The 21,222-nt window shown below is 42.9% G+C and overlaps 1 protein-coding gene across 1 annotated transcript in view; it reads left to right on the top strand.

Annotated features, from left to right (window-relative positions):
* Positions 1-21,222, top strand: part of mdga2a (MAM domain containing glycosylphosphatidylinositol anchor 2a) — a 154,534-nt gene that overhangs the window by 130,367 nt on the left and 2,945 nt on the right. Inside the window, exons 10-15 of the mRNA XM_041812905.1 lie at positions 1,537-1,685; positions 8,965-9,142; positions 13,081-13,101; positions 13,214-13,369; positions 20,681-20,845; positions 20,934-21,064. Of these exons, the coding sequence (XP_041668839.1) occupies positions 1,537-1,685; positions 8,965-9,142; positions 13,081-13,101; positions 13,214-13,369; positions 20,681-20,845; positions 20,934-21,064 (800 nt within the window). The remainder of the gene's footprint in view (positions 1-1,536; positions 1,686-8,964; positions 9,143-13,080; positions 13,102-13,213; positions 13,370-20,680; positions 20,846-20,933; positions 21,065-21,222) is intronic.

A 21,222-nucleotide genomic window follows, 5' to 3' on the forward strand; every position in this document is an offset into this window, starting at 1 on the left:
TGTTCATTATTTATAGTTTCTCAGCTAAGATTCACGGCTCTACCAGTTTCAAGAATCTGATTGAACTACTTCCTGTTTCATGGCAAACAAACAAAAGCCCATGAATGTAATGAATCCCTGTAAATGTCATAGTTATTACATTTGCAGATTTGTTATGTTTTCAGTAGGAATCTGCTGTTATATTTGAGGGATTTCTACATTAAAATCTGCAGATTGTGACTTTGGTTGTGGTTTCTTGTGTGTTCAGGTCTAACAGTCGGTCCACTGACTGAACGTCTCCACTCTCCTGTGCTAGCGTCTCTGCTGTTTTAGCTGTTTACCCTCATATTTGGATGTAAATTCACTGTTTTGCTGTATTATAACTATCATATCTGGCCCTATTTTCTATGAAGTCTGAGCTTGAGTTTGGTTGAGTGGACAGCTTTTTGGTTCTAATGTGGTCCAACTTTTAGCTTTTTATTCTCTTTTCTTTTAGCTCTAGTTTTGACCTTTCTAAACTTTGGGTGTGTTGACACAGGTCTAGTCTGGTGTTTTCCCCTTTATTCTTCTGTGTTTTGTCTCTAATTTGGCCTAGAGTTTAGTCTTGTATAGTCCTGGTTCGGTCTCTGTATTCTTTGGTGTCTTTACCCCGGTTAGATCCAAAGTCAGCCTCCCATTCTCCCGTGTTTCTTCTCAGGTTTAGTCTAGTATTTTAGCTCTTTGCTGAGATTTTTGGCCCTGTATTCATAGTTTTTAGAGTCTTATGGTTTATCATTAACATGCATTCCTGTCTTAGCCTGTTTTTTAGCGTGCTTGTTAGTGGTAGCTGTGGTTTGGTCTGGTCGGACTATTTATTTACTCTCTCATATTCATCTGTTTTCGTCAGTTTTTAAGCTCGCCTGTGATGCTAACTCTGTTCCATATTCTGGGATGTTTCCAGCGTGCTGTGGTTTGTTGTCGGCCCTGTTTTGGGGATATTCTGACCCGTCTGTCGTCCAATAATTGGTCCTTTATTGGTTTGTGTTTGAGCCCTAGTTTGGGTCGGCCTTATCCTCCGTCTCTCTAATCTTTCAGCGCCGTCCCGTCCGATGTTAAGCCTTTTATTTTCCTTGTTATTTTAATCAAATGTTTGACCCGCCGTCCTCGGCCATCTGAGCCAGGATTGGTCTAATATCTCTCAGCTGTAAGAAAGCTCATCAGTGGACCTCCGCTGAGGATTATTCTGTCAAACTACTGAGAGTCATGTTTGAGAGGAAGAGGACGACCGGGTCAGCCAATCAGGATGCAGCTTTGAGCTGTAATAACCATAATGCGTCTTATTTATGGGCGGCTCCAAGGTCAGCAGCAAAGAAACAACTGAATACTAAGACCTAAACAATGGAGGCAAGTCTAGAACATTCCATGTCAATGTGCTGAGGGCTGACTCTGACCAAATGTATTTATCACTCATTTATCAGTGCATTAGCTAGCATCAGATCAGTGCTAACATTAGCATTAGCCAGGTCAACTCTCAGGCTAGCCCTCTAAAGGTGGTGGTCTTTGTGATTCTGTCCCCAGGTAAGGCCTACCCTCCAGAGTTCTACTACGACACCTACAGCGCCCTGTGGCAGAACAGACCCCGAGTCTACGGCTTCAAGCTGCAGTGGACGCAGATGGAGCCCAGTGCCGTGGACCGGATCCTGGCCTACAGACTCGGGTTCAGACAGGTCAGTAAGACTCAGGGAGTCCATCCTAGAACAGAACCGACAGAACTGGTTCTGGGACTTTGGTTTCTTTTCCCCGAAGGTACAAACCAAACCGTCACCATTTTAAACGTTACACCCCTAAAAACAATCCAAAATCCAAAATCATTTATTCCAGATTTACTTTACAGTGGGACCAAAGACTGAAGGTAGAAAGTGATCTGAAACAGCTGACTGTGTTTTTTATTGTCTGATAGGTTGATTTTTAGAGTTTTTAATCATCTATGTTGATTTTTAGAGTTTTTAATCATCTATGTTGATTTTTAGAGTTTTTAATCATCTATGTTGATTTTTAGAGTTTTTAATCATCTATGTTGATTTTTAGAGTTTTTAATCATCTATGTTGATTTTTAGAGTTTTTTATCATCTATGTTGATTTTTAGAGTTTTTTATCGTCTGATAGGTTGATTTTTAGAGTTTTTTATCATCTGATACGTTGCTTTTTAGAGTTTTTTATCGTCTGATAGGTTGATTTTTAGAGTTTTTAATCATCTATGTTGATTTTTAGAGTTTTTAATCATCTATGTTGATTTTTAGAGTTTTTTATCATCTATGTTGATTTTTAGAGTTTTTTATCGTCTGATAGGTTGATTTTTAGAGTTTTTTATCATCTGATACGTTGCTTTTTAGAGTTTTTTATCGTCTGATAGGTTGATTTTTAGAGTTTTTTATCATCTGATACGTTGATTTTTAGGGTTTTTATTGCCTGAAATGTTGATTTTTAGAATTTGTATCATTTGATATGTTGATTTTTAGAGTTATTATCATCTGATATGTCAGTTTTTCAGAGGTTTTTTTTATCTGATACGTTGATTTTTAGAGTTTTTTTTAATCTGTTTGGAGTCTAAAGTGGTAAAAGTGACGAAACAGGAGAGTGAAATCTTTGTTTTGTTTCTGTGGTCGTCGGCTTCAGGCGATAAAACGTGATGAGGCTGTAAAAGTGATCCTGTGAGTTTATGATGCAGTAAAATATTCAGATTAAACAATCAGACCTCCGTCTGTGAGAGAGTGAAGCATTCTGGGTGTTTAATCTAGGAGGGTTATTTCACAGAGCTCTGAATTATGACTCTGAAATTAATTTGTTTCACAGTTTTATCTTCTTTTGATTAAATTTGATCACAGGTTTTATTTCAACATAGCACACTCTGTTTAAATTTAGCAGATTAGTGAGATATTTCATGTTCAATGAGCTCAGCCGGTTCAACATGAGCTCCTGTGTCCTGGAATGAACCTTTCCTGTCAACACCCAGCAACAGCCACCATTAGAGCCCACAACGATACCACCACAGGCCAGGGGGGATGTGGAAGGCAAGGAGGGAATGTTTCATACACCTAAAAGGGTGACATTATCAAAGGCAGAGGATGGAATGTTTCATACACCTAAAAGGGTGACATCATCAAAGGCAGAGGATGGAATGTTTCATACACCTAAAAGGGTGACATCAAGAAAGGCAGAGGATGGAATGTTTCATACACCTAAAAGGGTGACATCATCAAAGGCAGAGGATGGAATGTTTCATACACCTAAAAGGGTGACATCAAGAAAGGCAGAGGATGGAATGTTTCATACACCTAAAAGGGTGACATCATCAAAGGCAGAGGATGGAATGTTTCATACACCTAAAAGGGTGACTTCAAGAAAGGCAGAGGATGAAAATTTTTATACACTTAACTGGTGACATCATCAAAGGCAAGGATGGAATGTTTCATACACCTAAAAGGGTGACATTATCAAAGGCAGAGGATGGAATGTTTCATACACCTAAAAGGGTGACATTATCAAAGGCAGAGGATGGAATGTTTCATACACCTAAAAGCGTGACCTCATCAAAGGCAGAGGATGAAATGTTTCATACACCTAAAAGGGTGACATCATCAAAGGCAGAGGATGGAATGTTTCATACACCTAAAAGGGTGACATCATCAAAGGCAGAGGATGGAATGTTTCATACACCTAAAAGGGTGACATCAAGAAAGGCAGAGGATGGAATGTTTCATACACCTAAAAGGGTGACATCATCAAAGGCAGAGGATGGAATGTTTCATAAACTTCAAAGGATGACATTATTTCAAAGGCAAGGCTAGACTGTTAAAAACTTGAAAGACTGAGATCATATTTAGGGGCAAGGATGGAATGTTTTTATAAACTTTAAAGAATTGAGGCCAGGAGGCAAGGCCAGAATGTTTTATAAACTCTAAACGATGACATCAAACCTTAAATGCAAGGATGGAATGTTTAACAACTTTAAAGAATTGAGGCTTGGAGGCAAGTCTAGAATGTTTTAAAAACTTTAAAGGGTGACATCTTAAAAGTGTAGGATGAAATGTTTATTACCCCTTAAAGGGTAAGATCATCTTTAAATGCAGAGGATGGAATGTTTTATACACTTAAAAGGATGAAATCATTTCCAGAGGCAAGGATTGACTATTACAAAAACTCGAAAGAGTGAGATTGTATTTAGAGGCAAGAAAGGAATGTTTTTTGAACTGAAAAGGATGACATAATCTCCAAAAGCAATAAAGGAATGTTTTATAAATTTTTCAGAATGGCAATAAACCTTAAGTGCAAGAATGGAATGTTTAACAACTTTAAAGAATTGAGGTCAGGAGGAAAGGCTAGAGTGTTTTAAAAACTTTAAAGGCTGAAATCATCTTTAAATGTGAGGATTCAATGTTTTAAAACCCTGAAGGGTGATCTTGTTTTCAAGGGCAGGGAAGGAACGTTTTAACATTTTTAAAGAACTGAGTTCAGGAAGAAAGGCTAGAATGTTTTATAAACTTTAAAGGATGAGATCATCTTCAAAGGCAAAGACAGAATGTTGGTGAAGCAGGGGATGTTGGGGTCTTTTTCCCTCCTCTGTGCTGAATTGTCTTCCACAGTTGGCACCAAGTTTTCCAGAAGATGCTGACTAATGAGGATGAGTATGAAGGAGAGTTTCAGTGGAGGGTGAGGAGGGTTGTACCTCCACTGAGAGTAAAGATGTGGACTTACAGAAGTCAGGAGGACTCTGATGTTGTCCTAGTCTTCCTACCCATACATGGATGTGACAGGGACTGCAATGAGCATGTGCAGAAAAGTCTCTGTTATCAAAGAGGACTATTGCTGTCATACTCACCGCTAATTTACACGCTAACATCATGTAAAGATGTCCTCGGTTAGTTCCTGGTTGAACAGATGTGTGTGTGTTACTGGGTCTGTTTTAACAGGATAAAGACAGACTCAGAGGTTAGTTTAGTTTATATTTAAAGATGAAATAATCCGTTTATCAGAGTAAATCCATGACCTCTGACATGACATATCAGGACTTGAACCAGAAAAATCCCAGAGCAGGTCTGAGTTTTTAGTCTGAGGGAGCTGGATGTGATGCTGAGTTTGTACCTGAAGCTCCTGCAGCATCAGTTCGACTTCAGAGAATAAAGAGGAGGAGGAAGAGGAGGAGGGCTTGTTGCTATGGTAACCGGCCTGTCTCTCCATTCATACGGTACTGCAGAGAGGAGAGGAAGTGCTGATGAGACAGAAAAGAAGGAGAAGAGGAGGATGGAGATGAAGGAGGAGATGGAGGAGCTAGAGTAGATCAGACCTGATGAGTAGATCAGCTGGTTGAGTCTGAATAAAGAACAGAAGAGCGTGTTTGATTAGTCATGTCTGAGTGTGACGAGGATTTAAATCAGTCTTTTAGTAACTTTCAAACACAACAATGAAATAATAATCTGGAGGTGAGTCTAGGATTATTTCATCACAGGAACAGAGAGATTAAACTCATGAATGTTAGCTCTGTTATTACTCGTATTTATCCTTTATGAGCACTAATATACCAGCAGCAGCAGATGTAGACAGACCCAATCTTTAACGTGTCGCTCTGAACCCCACGTATACACTAGTGAGGTTAAACTGAAAATATGTCACTGTTTGATCTGAGGTTCATCTCAGCTAGAAAAGCCTAACATCCAGAATATAATGTTAGAAATGAGGCTCAAATTAGACGTGACCTGTCAGTTTTACCTCTAAAAGCAAATACAGCTATGATCATATCGTCCACTCTGCAAAGAAGCTGACTGGCTGCAACCTTCCATCGTTCCCTGACCTGGACTCCTCCAGGACTCTGAGGCGTGCAGGTAAAAACCGCGGCCGATGCCTCTCACCCCGGACATGGACTTTTTTAAACCCTCCCCTCTGGCAGGAGGCTGAGGTCCATCAGGACTAAAACCTCCAAACATAGGAACAGTTTCCTCTTCTATGCTGTCAGCCTCATAAGCAGTACTCTGGCCCTCACCCCACACACCCCACTGGACTTATCCAGTGTCTGACTTCCTGTTTGAGTCACTCTGCTCTGTGCAGAAGGACACTTAGTGACGGGATTCATTGACTCTGTTTAGTCATCTTGATGAAAACTACTCTTATTTTTAGTAAGTTTAGTCATCAGAGATCTGTTTTTGGCTAGTCTTAGGCTGAATCCCATTTCTCCCCTTAACCCTCAATCTTAACCCTCAGTCTTAACCCTCAATCTTAACCCTCAGTCTTAACCCTCAATCTTAACCCTCAATCTTAACCCTCAATCTTAACCCTCAGTCTCAAAATGCGCGATCCCGCGAAGTGCAAGGGCTGTCCCAATGCTCCCGAGAGCTCCTGTTGAGCTTGTGGGGCGAGATTAAGGGCGTTATCTTGCTCAGTTTTGAGCTGTCCCTCCCTCACTTGGTTTTAAGGGTTATCGCTCAAAGAAAGATAGCGGCAAATGCGGGGAAGAAATCAAGCTATAAATGTAATTTCTGTGTTAATAGAGATCTAAAAACTACGAAAACCACTCCAATATCTTAGTTTAATGATATTTTATGGATTATTTGCCTTTTTGTTGCGTAACATTGACTTTTATTTTTACGATCATAAGCCGGTAACTGTGCTGTCGCAGACCTACGAGGGTGTCTGGAACACGGCGTATTGTCCATTGCTCTCTTTCTCTGCACATCAGTCTGGTGTTTGTATGTTAAATATGGTCCTGGTGATGTTTATACAGCGTTGACCAAACATAAACTTTACCTGGCCGTCACACATTAGTTACCTGTTATTGGTAATTGGTGCCATCCGTGATCAGTAAAGTCTGTGTGTCCGCTCGCTCTCCTTCTCTCGCTCTCTCTCCCTCTCTCTCTCTCCTTATACTTCCTGCACAGAAACTTTCATCACGTCTGTCCAGTAAATTCACCCGTTATTCTGCGACCTCTCTTGTCAAACATCAACTTCTATCATTGTTTAGTTTGTGAATTTATGATAAAACTCTGTGAAGTTCCTGCGCTGGTTCTGATCAGGAATTAATGACATTGTCAAACTTCCTCGTGCAGATCAGCTGTTTTAAAGATCAGATCGTAGGTGAAAATAAATAAAGACAATGTTTACTTAAAGGTGATTTAACAAAAGCAGATAACACTGAAGCAGAAACATAGAGAGGAAGGGAAAGAAGCACAACGGATGAGCTGCTGTGTGTGAGAGAATGGGAGATGTGCAGGGGTGTGTGTGAGGGAAGGGCAGATGTGCAGGGGTGTGTGTGAGGGAAGGGGAGATGTGCAGGGGTGTGTGTGAGGGGGACGTTGAGATGTGCAGGGGTGTGTGTGAGGGAAGGGGAGATGTGCAGGGGTGTGTGTGAGGGAAGTTGAGATGTGCAGGGGTGTGTGTGAGGGAAGGGGAGATGTGCAGGGGTGTGTGTGAGGGAAGTTGAGATGTGCAGGGGTGTGTGAGGGGGAAGTTGAGATGTGCAGGGGTGTGTGAGGGGGAAGTTGAGATGTGCCGGGGAGTGTGTGAGGGAAGTTGAGATGTGCAGGGGTGTGTGTGAGGGGGAAGTTGAGATGTGCGGGGGTGTGTGTGTGGGAAGGGGAGATTTGCAGGGGTGTGTGTGAGGGGGAAGTTGAGATGTGCAGGGGTGTGTGTGAGGGAAGGGGAGATGTGCAGGGGTGTGTGTGAGGGAAGTTGAGATGTGCAGGGGTGTGTGTGAGGGAAGGGGAGATGTGCAGGGGTGTGTGTGAGGGGGAAGTTGAGATGTGCAGGGGTGTGTGAGGGGGAAGTTGAGATGTGCAGGGGTGTGTGTGTGTGGGAAGGGGAGATGTGCAGGGGTGTGTGTGAGGGAAGGGGAGACGTGCAGGGGTGTGTGTGGGAAGTTGAGATGTGCAGGGGTGTGTGTGAGGGAAGGGGAGATGTGCAGGGGTGTGTGTGAGGGGGAAGTTGAGATGTGCAGGGGTGTGTGTGAGGGAAGGGGAGATGTGCAGGGGTGTGTGTGAGGGGGAAGTTGAGATGTGCAGGGGTGTGTGTGAGGGGGGCCAGATCATCTGGTTTATATTATTTTTATTTTGAGGAGAAGACCCCAATAGAGAGCTAATAAAGTGGGATTAATGTTATGATGTAAATAATTAACCCATAGTGACCACTGTTTTAGGCAGATGGAAATTATAAATATCCTGATTATTGCAACAAGGAATATGATCATTAGAATCAATGATCATTTATCCAAGAGCTGTGTCTTTTATGTGACTAACTCAGGCTAAATTGCAAAGACTTTCTATTTCTCATTACTGTAGTAATATTTCCTTTAGTTATTCTAAGATACTTCTGAGTATTGTTCAGTGGGGATGTTTGGGTGATAGTGGGGGGGCCTCATATCAGAGTCTGCTGAGGGCCTTTGGCCAGGGGTGGTCCTGGGTCAAACTATCCCTCAGTGAGTAGAGCATCTCAGAATCCCTGTGTCATGATGCCATCAGTATCATGGACATAATTGTATAGTAGCGGAGAATACACTAGAGTCCTGTTAGTTTTGATTATTCTTGCTTCACTAAGGGCTGCAGCTGTTTTGGCACATTACTGCCCTCTACAGTCTGTAATCGTAACTGCTACTAAGGGGTGTCCCATTTCAAAGTTATGAGATGGCCCTTACACTTGGTTTTGAGGGGCGAGTTAAGACTGAGGGTTGAGGGTTAAGGGGAGAAATGGGATTGGGCCTTAGTCTACTCTTTCTCATGGAAAAAGGCTGTGGAACATTTTAAGTCGATGAAATTAACACTGATCTACCCTCAGGTGTTTCTAGTGCCAGTAAAATGTCCCAGAAAGCTCACAGCTTTGCTGCAGTAGTTCCAGGTTCTCTGTCCTCTCTCAGAGTTCAGCCTTCTCTCAGACATGAGGATATGTGAAGGACGTATATTCAGCCTTTAGAGAATGGCTGTGATTCACGGTTATAAGCCACAGTTTTGTCGTTTGGTGTTTCAGATGAGCCAGACCCGCTGGTGGGAGCAGGAGATCCCCATGGAGGGAAACATCCAGAAGGGGGAGCTGTTGACCTACAACCTGACTGAACTCATCAAACCTGAGTCCTACCTGGTCCGCCTCACCCCCATCACCCGCTTCGGAGAGGGAGACTCCACAGAACGTGTCATCACCTACAGCGGTAAGACACCATGTCTCTCTAGACTGTCCATGACTGATAAATACCCTGAAGAGGGTTTTCAGGGTTCAGGGTTGTAAAAGTGTAATCATGTAAGATCAGACAGATGGAGTCTTAAATATTTGAAATTATTCAATATGACCATGAAAACTGAATGTTTTTGGTCGTTGTGGTTTTTGTAGTCTCTGCCAGTGGGTTCAAGTCAGCTGGAGCTCAATCACATCTAAAAACAGTCAATTCTTTGTTTGCCATGAAACAGGAAGTAGTTATTTCAGTCATAAAACAGTGGTAGAGTCATGAATCTTAGCAGAGTGGATTAAAGCAGCGCCCTGAGAAAATTATAAGTAACATACAGAAACAGTTAACCAGCCAGTTTGACTGTTTTACAACCGTTTATAACCTCCTGAGACCTGAAGCTTTAGTGTTGGAAGCATTTTAAGTTTCTCCCATTGATTTGGGATAGGTAGGATCTGATAGTTTGAAAGATCAGCCTGGTCTTTGAGCAGGAATTTCTTGGAAATTTTTCTTCATTCAAAATTCCCCAAAAATTCAAGGAAATAACCAAAAATTTTGGTTAAAATTCTCAAAGATATTTATAAAAGTATCCCATAAAGAGTAGCCTAAAGTTTCTCTGAAAAGTTCCCAAATGTTTCAGTGAAACTTTATCATAAAGCCTTTCTTTAACCCTCCCAGGTCCCTAAGGGTTAAAAATACCCTCCAATAAAGAGTGCCATAAAAAGTTATGTATTAATGTATCATTCCAATTTTTTTGCATAAATACCTAAAGTTACTTCAGTCCTCACCAAGTATAATGAAAATTATTGTTGTTTTAAAATTTTAACTCCTTAAATGCCAGTTTTTGTGGTGAGAACTTGATCAGAAACCCCCTCTGACCCCCAGTTTCCATATACAGCATGCGCACCGCGGAACGCCGGCGAATCGTACTGTGGAGCACTTGTCTCCCTCTCTAGTCTATCAGAGCCGGCGCTCCAGACCGGCAGCGGCGCGTGCCTGGAGCGCCACTTCACTTCAGTTCAGATACCTGCAGGTCTATTTCAGCACCGGCCGCTGCCAGACCTCGTAAAATTCACTGTCATTCAGAAAGCACCAACCATGGAAGTCACAAGCGTACAACATCCGGTTCTTTCAAAATAAAACACAATGCACGGACTCCTGATCATAAATCACCACTTTATCAACATTACCTCTCATCCTGCAGCGAGAGCAAAGGTCACAGAGAGGTCAGTGGGTCACAGAGCTACAATGGTGCAACAGCGAGGAAAAGTTCACTTTTGGGGATATTTAGCCAAAGAATTTTACATAAAACCACAGATCATTTAAGCAAACATGAACCTTTTAACTTCCTAATGCTCACTCAACGGAGGAAGCAATAATATCATGGACTTATACTGGAAAGGATGATAAATTAACCCCAAAAGGTAAAATAGTCCGCTGTTGACACGCTGTTCCTGCGTGAACTCTCAGTTCTCCCGTGATCTCTTCCTGCTGATCAGGGCTGCGCGCCACGGCGCAGCGCTCTAGACTCGCTTCCAGTGGGCAAGGTCGCCCTTCAGTCGTAGCAAACCCGCGGCGCTTCAGTGCACAGCGCACACGCTGTATATGGAGGGTGTGAGGGTTTGATTCAAGAAGAGCCCCTTGGATTTTACATAATTTTCCAAAATAGATATTATTCCTCTCCAAGTGGCTCTATGAATGTTTTAAATGACACTGGCAGAAATGAACATTGATGGAGTCAGAGGCAGAATAGGAGGAGCTGGGGTGGAGGAGGCCCTGGGCAGTCTGAGAGCATTGAGCCAACTGGAAGCTTAGCCTGAATCAGCTGACTGTCAGCTGATGAGGCATGAGATCAGCTGATCTCAGTCACATGGCAGCACCTGCCTGAACTAGCCCTGTACAGTTGATTGGATTTAATATTGAGTGCTTGGACAGGGGGGCTTTTTACTGATATTGATCAGCCCTTATCAATACCTCTATCAGAGCTTTCAGATGATCCTGAGTGAAGTATCTGCAGAGTTAAACACCAGTACTGATAATAACCTCTCCACTGGTATCAGTACCTGTTTATTGATAGTGGCAGCCCTCATTCCTAACCTACAGGAAGATTCATATTTATAGATGAATGATAATCCAAAGCTGAGTCTCTCCTCTGTGTTTGAGCTCTAAATATAAAACCTTTTATCCTCCTAAACATATTTAGTGCAGCGTTTCTGTTTCCTTCTGCTCTTATTTACATGAAAACATCATAAATAAAAAAAAAAAACACAACTAAAGAAATAAAACTGTCGAGCTGTCACACAGAGATCCTGACAGGAAGCTAAAAAAATCTCAAAGTGAAAGTACAAAAACCACAGAAGAAGAGAAACGAAGATGACAAACGGAGGAAGTCGGAGGAGAAGAAGAGACGCTCTGAACGTGAACCTGTCTGCTCTCTGATGTTGGCTTTGACAGACTGTCAGTGGACTTCCTCGCCTCCTGATCGTCACATTAACTCCCCGCAGCAGACGCCGCTGGGGTTCAAACGCCGGGTTCATCAGCTGACGCTGTGAAGGTAAACACCTCCACTGAACGCGCTCAGCAGGGGTCACATGACCCTCTGCAGGTCACCATCCGACATCTGTTAGACGTCGGCTGTTTGCTCTGAGCATCAGTGAAGTAAACACGTCGAGGCGGTGCTGCCTTCAGGTGTCTGCGGGATCTTAAAGGGCCATTCTGCTGCTTTTTGTAGAGCTCAGGTTACGACTGGAGCCGAGCGTGCCTACGGCCTCATGTTGTCCTGGCGCTCTGATTGGCCGGTCATGGATGTGACAGACAGAGGGTTCATCCAATCACCTTCTGAGAATAAATGTGAAATACATGCATGCAATAGACAGTCTAGATTAACTACAGAGCCTACAGATGCTTCTGGAACATCAGAGTTCCCTCTCTGTCTGCATGGAGGAGGAGGAAGAGGAAGGAAGTGTCTTGGTATCAGTGTTCTAATAGCAGAAGGAGAACACTCACAGAGCACCCAGAGCTCATCAATTAGTGCCACCTGATAACGAAGCTGGAGCTCGATGCCAAATAACGCAGCAGCTGTTCACACAGCCTCAGTTTCCAGCTGCCGCGCGGCGTGTCTGTGTGTGACATGTGGTGTAATTACCTTTCACGCTGAAAATCAGATTAAAGAACAGCTGACTGTGACAGAACGGCTGCTTTAGATTGACTCGGCTTCCTCTTTCACTCTGGAAGGACATGGCTGCTTCCTGTTTTACACTGAAAGGACACTTCTACTTTACATTTATGAGTACTCCATCTGTCTGTCAGTATTAGAACACACATTTACCAACAATCTCATGGTGACTGTCCTGTTTTTTCAACTTTTGGACAAAGTTGCCAACTGTAACCTTCTATGTAGCAAAAAGTGAACATTCCATCCTCTGCCTTTGATGATGTCACCCTTTGGTGTCTGTAAGAGGCTTCAGAAAGATGATGTCATCAAAACTTTAAAAACATTCCAATCAATGTCTTTGAAGATGATGTCATCCTTTAAAGTTTATCAAACATTTCATTCTTGCTTTTGAGGATGATGTCATCATTTGAAGTTTATCACACATTCCATTCTTGCTTTTGGATGATGTCATCATTTAAAGTTTATCAAACATTCCATTCTTTATTTGTACATGCAGGCCAGTCTAGGCCCCTAGTTGTCATTCCAGTCTAACCAGTACAGGGGTGTGTCCTTAAAAAGCATGTTTGTGACAACAAGGGAGAAAAGCTGCTAAAGATTACTGCTAGCCTCCCCCATTTATTCTAATCAGCATGTAGAGATACTAAACCACGGTCAGAGAGCCACAAAGATGATCTCTTGGTATCTGACTGAACAAAAGGCAATGTTATCTTTCATATGATCTAACCATGTTCTTCTTTTTGTCCCTCCACAGCTCCGGTTAACCCACATCTCAGTGAGTATCTTAAGCACCGTCATTAACATGGCTTCACAGATAACTTCAATCATGATAAATGTATTTCTATTGTAAAGCTGAATCTCTTGAATTGTGTTTTTTGTGTGTTTAGGGGAGTTCCAGTGCGGTTTCGAGGACGAGGCGTTGTGTTTGTTCTCTCAGGACAAAACCGACGTGTTCGACTGGACACGTCACAGCGCCGCCACACGGGACACTAAATACACGCCAAACACGGGCCCGAGCTCCGACCACAATGGCTCCAAACAAGGTAAACACAAACCCGTGATCCATGGCATCATCAACAAGTGTCCAAACCCTCAGATCACCTGTTAGAGCAACAGGTCAAACACCAAAACCAGGATATTTATCTGTATATTTATCCCTGCAGCGTGATGCTGCTGAGAAGCATCCCCACAGCATGATGCTGATGAGAAGCATCCCCACAGCATGATGCTGCCACCAGCGTGCTCCACAGTGGGGATGGTGTGTTTGTGGTGATGTCAGTGTTTGGCGTCTTGTCTGATGGTCTCAAAGCTCCATTCTGGTCTCATCAGACCAAAGACCTTTCTTCCTCTTGACCATGGAGTCTCCCACAGTCCTTCTGGTGAACTCTAGTCCAGATTGAATCTGAGTTTTCTTCAACAGTGTCTTTCTCTTTGCCACTCTCCCATAAAGCTCTGACTGGTGAAGAACCCGGCCAACAGTTGTTGTCTGCAGAGTCTCTCCATCTCAGCTGCTGAAGCTTGGAGCTCCTTCAGAGTAGTCATAGGTGTCTTGGTGTCCTCTCTCACTAGTCTCCTTCTTCACTCAGGTTACAGATCCAGAGACCAGGACATCTCCAAAGTCTCAAAGTCGGTCTCATGTATATTTGGGCTGTGGCTCTGGGGTGTTTGGAGGTCGACTGAAACTGTCCTGAAGTGTTAAAGAGCTTCTTCATGGGGACTTAAGGGACTGAAGTGAGAGTGGTTTATATCTGAAAATGCAACTGTCTGCAAGAAGGAGATTAAAAAACATAAAATTCTGCCTTTAATCCAGAACGTGTGCGTCAGTCGGAGCCTCCGAGGCTTCAGATAAACTCTGATGTGAGTCCAGAGAGACAGCCGACGCGTGACGCTGCGTTTGTTGGACTGTTTTTGTTTCCGCTCCGTGACAGTGGGAGGAGAGCCCGGGATTAAAACCGACTCTGAGCGTTCTTCATCCGGCCGGACTCGAACCTCCGTCTGTGTCGTGACGTTCCGGATGGGGGAGACGCCCACTCGGAGGCCGATAAGGTGGCAGACATGAAAAGCAGCAGAGAGGCAGCTGGAGAAGTGACTGAATGAGAGCAGTTTGACGGACACGCTGCCGAGCTGGGCTCTGCTGTGGATTCAGTCTGAAGAAAGTTTCTGCTGTTTAGAGAGGAAGGAACGCGTCTGCAGGAAACGTTTGTTCACAGACGATGGAAATATATCAGTAAGAGGAGCAGAGGCAGCCAGGAGAGCTTTATCAGGCTTTTCTTAGCAGTCAGCTTCTGATAAAGTCTCACTTTCACTCTGGAGTTCAGAATAAAGCTGTCAGAAATTTAGGATCCTAAAGTCAGACCTCAGGTCCTCTACTGATCCAGAATAGTTTAAAGAGGACCAAAACATTAAATAACAAAATAAAACAGGAGGAGAGGAGTCATAAAATTAACTTTATGTTCATGTCCTCTGACTACTCAGAGACCTTAGACCACCCGAACCACAGAAAACACGGTCTACAGTCCAGATCATGTCTAGGTTTTAATAATGGGACTGTTATTGATCAACGTTATTATAACTCTCAGGGGTTCAGTCCTATCACAGTTCACTCTTTACCTCATTAATATTCATAGTTTTACTCCTGTTCAGGTAGGGTCACAGTTTATCATGCTCAGAATAAAAGCTTAAATGCACAAAATCTGAACATGATTTCTACGGTTTATTTCAAAGAACAAAACCAGTAAAATCAGCCACAGGTACTGAAACCATTTCATTTAAGCTGAACCACATTTAAAGTTTAAAGTCCCAGTAAAGTCAAATCCAAAGTTTGTGTCTAACACTCTAGAAATGTGTGAATCTGGTAAACGTGAAAACTCTGAGGTCTACATGGGACTGAATTCTGGATTTAGACTGTTAGAAAGTTTTTCACCTCTTTCCTGGCTGGGTTTAATGTGGGCGGGGCCAATATGTGGACTGATGATGTCATGAGCCCACAGTGGGGAATGACCCCATCCCTCTTCTCTGGCACAGAGCCAGGCAGCTGTGCTCTGATCATGAGATCATAGTGAGGTCAAGGGGCGGGGTTAATAGCATGAGTGCTTTTCTCCAATCAGATCGTAACATTTTTTAAATCTGAGAGGATCGTATTTCTCCTGAGTGGGCGTGGCTTCAGCTCATTCAAAAGACACGCCTACACCCTCCTGGAGCAGATTTTACTTATTTTCATGATTTTGAAGCTGAATTTCATAAACTTAGAGATGTTTTATCTGACAGAAATTTGATTTGGGGCACTGATCATCAACTGGTGGCCCAGGGGCCATGTCAGGCCCCCAAAAGCATCCTTTCCGGGCCCCAGAAGATCATTAAATTCAGAAAAGGAGGGAAAGAAGATGTTGTGGTTTCAAGAGTATCCTTTGGCTTTAAATGTCTGCAGCTGTTAAATCAATCCCCAAAACAATGAATACTGAAATAGTTTTAGAATGACTGAACATTCGATCTGTTTTTACATAATTATTAGATATTTAAAAAGGGTTAAGTCTGGCTGAAGTGCTGCAAAAATGACCAGATAAAGGGGTGAAATGAGTTAGAGAGTAGCAAAAATGGGTGATAAGTGGAAAAATGGGTTGTGGAGTAGCAAAAAGGGTCAAAAAGTGGCAGAAAAAGTTGTGAAAAGAGGTTAAAATGTAGCAAAAATTGGTAAAAGAGGAAAAAAGGGGCAAAAAGTATCAAAAATTGGTTACAAATGACAAAAAAAGTGCAGCGAAAGTGATGAAAAGGGGTTAAAAAGTGGCAAAAATGGATACAAGAGTGTCACAAAGGGGCTAAAACATGCAAGAAAAGTGGTTTAAAGGTGCAGTGTGTAGAATTTGGCAGCATCTCACCGAACAGAAACGGTGTACATGGGATATAATGTTTATATATTTATGTGAAGTATGTTAAAATAAGTGCACAATCATCCCCTTTAAACTTGTTTTCTTTTTACAAAATTAGAAAAAAGCTTTTTAAATTTACATTACCGTGGGTCGCCCTCACGGAGGCTGACATAACGAACCGCCATGTTGTCTACGGCGACATTTTGGGGACAGAAAGAGCGAAATGCGATTTTTAAATACGAACCTGCCCGCCGGTCCTGAAAGCTACCTGGAAGGCAGGTGGAGAAGAAGACTGACCTATAATCTATAAAAATAATGGTTACAGAAATGAATGAATAAAGCCTCACCTCCTCACTGCTGTAAATGATGTCCAGCTCACCATCCTTTTTGGTCTTCACAGGCTCTCGTCGCTTAGTGATGTGACGTTTTGGTAACAGATCGGCTCATTCTGAAATCTGAACGCTAGATGTCGCTAAAATGCCAAATTCTACACACTGTACCTTTAAATGGGTTAAGAATGGCAAAAATTGTGTTATAGAAGCATAAAGTTTCAAAAATGGGTTAAAAGTGGCAAAGGCTGGTTTTAAAGTTGCAAAAATTGTTGAAAAAATGTAACGATAAGTGGTTAGAAAGAGGCAAAATAGGAGAAAAGTGGCAAAAAATGGATAAGAGTGGCACAAAGGGGATAAAACATGCAGGAAAATTGGGTCAAAGGGGGTTAAAATCTTGCAAAAATGGTTTAAAGAGGCAAAAAGTATCAAAAGGGGTTAAAAGTGCCAAAAATGGGTTAATACTGGTGCTAAATCACAACTGTGGAGGACCCATTCTCTGTGATTTTCAGGGGCCCAGACCTGTCCCCTTGTGTCCTGCTGTGTTATAGATAACAGGGATAGATCTCACTGGTAATGACTAAAACTGCGTTTTGAAAGAAAATACAAATACTACTACAATAATATTTCAATCAGACCAAAATATTGATTTAATTTTTGTGTATTTAAAGTCCGGCCCCCAGAGTTTCTGTCAAGACTAAATCTGGCCCTTGTGCAGATGGGCTTTATGAGCCCTGGTTTAGGGGTTCATAACACAGTGAGCTGTCATACAACAAACCTAAATACTGATTTATTTTACCTTTACAGGCTCTTTTACAGCCCTGGGTAGATGCGGCGTACCTCAGGGCTGTCTGCCAGATCCTGTTATAGATGTTCCATCATCCTGGTTATGCTGATGATATGCAGCCGTACATCACTCTTTTCACATTAGACAGTAATCGTCCTACAAAAACACAGATAACTCATAGTTCTAGTAATCATGGCTGACTGTGTTCCTGCAGTTTTCACACCCTTAATGTTCTGTTTCCAGGTCATAACTCTTGAGACGGGATGTCTCAGACGCTTGGAGCGGTTTCTTCTGATGGAATTCTTAGACTTTGCAGGTGCAAGCATGCAGGCCTCATGCTTGTCAATGCAATATCCCAAGATCCTCCACCCCCAGCCCTCCTCTGACCCCCTTTGTAGACATCATCCAGACCAGGACCACCATCTGTAGTTCTAGTGATGATTACAGAAGGAACATGTAGTCCTGGCTGTCCAGGACTCTTTATTTCAGCGGTGTCAGAGATGTTCTCATATTTCTACTATCAAACTAAAACTCTGTATTTAAGGAGCGATCAGTGAGAGGACCCTGGTCGCTCTCAGAAACACAAGCTGACAATGAAGCGAGCATCACAGCGGCTCTCCGAGGCTGATTAGAGAGGGAAACGTCCCAGCAAATTATCTCTCCTCTGTCAGCTCTGACCGCCGATCTTTAAGTAGGCGACGTAAGCCGTCCTGTCAAAGCGTCCCGCTCGCCATCAGTGCAGCAGAGATAAGTTTAGCCTCTCTCTCAGAGCAGAAATAGTTGAGGAGAAGAATGAGACTTTTGTTTGTTACTGTACTTTTTAGTCCGGCCGTCAGCTGTCATGTTCTCACGTCCGTCTGACGGCGCAGATTGTTTCAGCTTTCCAAATCCCTAAAACCAAACGTCAGGTTTTAGTGACACAAACAAAGAGCTTCTTCCCAGCCGCCATCTTGAAGCAGATGTTGAACCGTGATAAAAAAAGAAATCCTTCAGAGGAGGAAGAGCACAAAGAGCATTTCCACATCAGCACACAGAGACAGTAATGACATGCAGATTCTCAGAGTCACACCGCAGCCTCCAGGCAGAGATAAACGCCATTTCCTGTTTGACTGTGACAGCGAGCATCTTCATTTCTACCTCCACACTGCTCTGAATGACACTTTGTGTTTTATTGTGAAAGGACCTAAAATGACTGCTAACATCAGTCTGCTCCATCTCTGAGTTTTATTGTGAAAGGACCTAAAATGACTAACGTCAGTCTGCTCCATCTCTGAGTTTTATTGTGAAAGGACCTAAAATGACTAACGTCAGTCTGCTCCATCTCTGAGTTTTATTGTGAAAGGACCTAAAATGACTAACGTCAGTCTGCTCCATCTCTGAGTTTTATTGTGAAAGGACCTGAAATCCTGATGTGGTGCTGATGACTGTAAGCTCTAGCAGAGGTTTTTGTGCGTGCTGACTGTAATCCTGAGTAAACAAAGTTAAAATAACTCCACAGCCATGTGTGACAGCTGCAGTTTGCTCCTCGTCTCCTCCTCTTCCTCGTTTCCCGCTCTCCTTCTTCTTCTGCTTCCTTCTGCGGCGGCGGCGGCTCGTCTCTCTCTGCGGTGGAATCTCATTAAAGCCGGCCCCGGGGTAAACTGTTTAAAATCTGCTGTCAAACAGGAAACATGCGTGACTCGCTGTTTTCTACACTGGTGTACATTTTAATTTGCGAGGAGCGTTTGTGTGCAGGATGAGCCGGGGGTGGATTTGTTTTCTGCAGCTCGCTCTTACATTAGCTTTTAGTGCTTTTTTGCCCTCCTGGGTTAATCTGTGCTGGTCGGGCAGCGCAGAGCAACGCAGGGTTATGGGTTAAATTCCCCACACAGACGAATGAAAGGAAAGGAAAACGCCGGCGAGTGTTTGCTCTTTTGTTTGGCATTTTTCTGTTTGAGCTAGTTCAGCGTTTGGTGGATTTCTGTGGAGAAAAGGACAGATTCAAAACTTTAGTCCGATTTTAGTACAGATACGATGAAGCCATGTTTAGATCTGAACAATGAAAACATTTAAATTTGATGTTAATTTTGTATAAAGGAGTTTACATTTAGAAAAGTTTAGATTTACTCCAGCAGTGATTTTCAAAGTGTGAGGCGGGCCTCCCCTGGGGGGCGCCACAGAGCTTCAGGGGAGGCGTGGAACCATAAACCAGAAAAAAGGTGATTTGCTTTGCTAACCTCTGCTGTGCATGGAGCTAAATGGATAGACTTATAGTTACTGTAGGGACTATGCCATAGAGCAGTGTTACTCAAACAAAGAGACAAATAGTTGAAAAATACCTTTGCAAAAGCCACAATCTAAGAGGTGAATGTGGCAAAAACAGCTTGAAGTAGTAATAAAACTAGGTTAAAGGTGGCAAAAATGGGCAAGAAGCAGCAAAAAAAGGGTGAAAATGGGGAGAAAAAGTGGAAAAATGGTCAGAAAGTAGCAGAAATGAGTGAGAAGTGAGAAAAAATAATGGGAAGGGACTAAAATGGGCAAAAAGCAGTCAAGAGCGGCAAAAATGGGCAAAAATAAAAGAGGAACCAACTGGTATTTAGTGGCAAAAAGAAGCTGGAATGGTTGAAAAGTGGCATAACATGGTGAAAAAAGGCAAAAATGGGATAAAAGTGTCAAAAATGGGGAAAAGTGGCAAAAAGTGGCAAAAAAAGGCAATAAAGATGAAAAAAGTGGTATTTAATGACAAAAAGGAATTTAAATTGACAAAAAATGGTAAAAAAAAAAAAAAAAGAAAGGGCAAAAAATGGGAAAAAGTGGCAGACATCATAAAAATGAGCAAAAAATTTGGGGAAAAAAGGGATATTTAATGATGAAGGGTAGCTTAAATGGGCAAAAAGGTGAAAAAGGGCAAAAATGGGATAAAAGTGGAAAAAAATGGGGAAAAAGTGGCAAAGAGAAGATGTAAAATGGTCCAAAAATATGAAAAGGAGTTTTTAATGGCATTCTAACTGAATAAGAGGGAAAGGCAGATGTTTAAGGACATTTGCAAACCAAAATATCCAAAATATATTAAAGTTAAAAATGTTTAAAGATTAGACATAAATGTTTGAAATGTTCTTGTTTAATTTTTTTTTAATGTGGATCATTTTTGTGGGTGGGGGTCCGCTGACTGATGGAGGCTCACTCTCACACACTCTGACCCCCCTGGCCTCCAGCATGGATAAACAAATAAACCTTGCTGCTCTGATCAGTCTTACTGTTCCAGTTAAACGTAAAATGCTGTTGTCACTGCTAAACTTTACAGTAGACCAGGGTTTTCCTGACCTCCTTGTCCTTCCTGACTTGTGCCAGTTGTCCTCAGCTGACCTTTGACCCCTCTTTGTGCCCTCTCAGGTTTCTACATGTACATCGAGACCTCCAGGCCGCGGCTGGAGGGAGACAAAGCCCGCCTGCTTTCTCCGACCTTCAACATGAACACCAAGAGCTCCGCCTCCTCCGTCAGCAACAGCCCCACCTACTGCTTCGCCTTTTACTACCACATGTACGGGAAACACATCGGTAAGGCTGCAGACCGCTCAGAGGAGGACGGCGGGGAGCACACCAGACGTTTTCATGCTCTAATCTGTTTTATTTTTGTGGCCATCAGGAGCCCTGAACGTGTTTCTGCGTCAGAAAGGTCAGACGGTGACCGACACCTCGGTCTGGAGTCTGACCGGGAACCAAGGAGACCGCTGGAGACAAGCCAAGGTCAACATCCACCCGACAGCAGCCTTCCAGGTACGTGCACGCACACCTGACTACAGGCCGCGCCCACAACGGGACTGACCACAATCGGTCTAACATGAACCACTCTCGAGGGGTGGAGCAGACTTTATTTTAGTCCTGAATTTAAGTCCAGACTTTATTTTAGTCCTGGTCCAGAGCGTGGATGGAGG

Source organism: Cheilinus undulatus, linkage group 18 (genome assembly GCF_018320785.1).
Source record: "Cheilinus undulatus linkage group 18, ASM1832078v1, whole genome shotgun sequence".
NCBI lineage: Eukaryota > Metazoa > Chordata > Actinopteri > Labriformes > Labridae > Cheilinus > Cheilinus undulatus.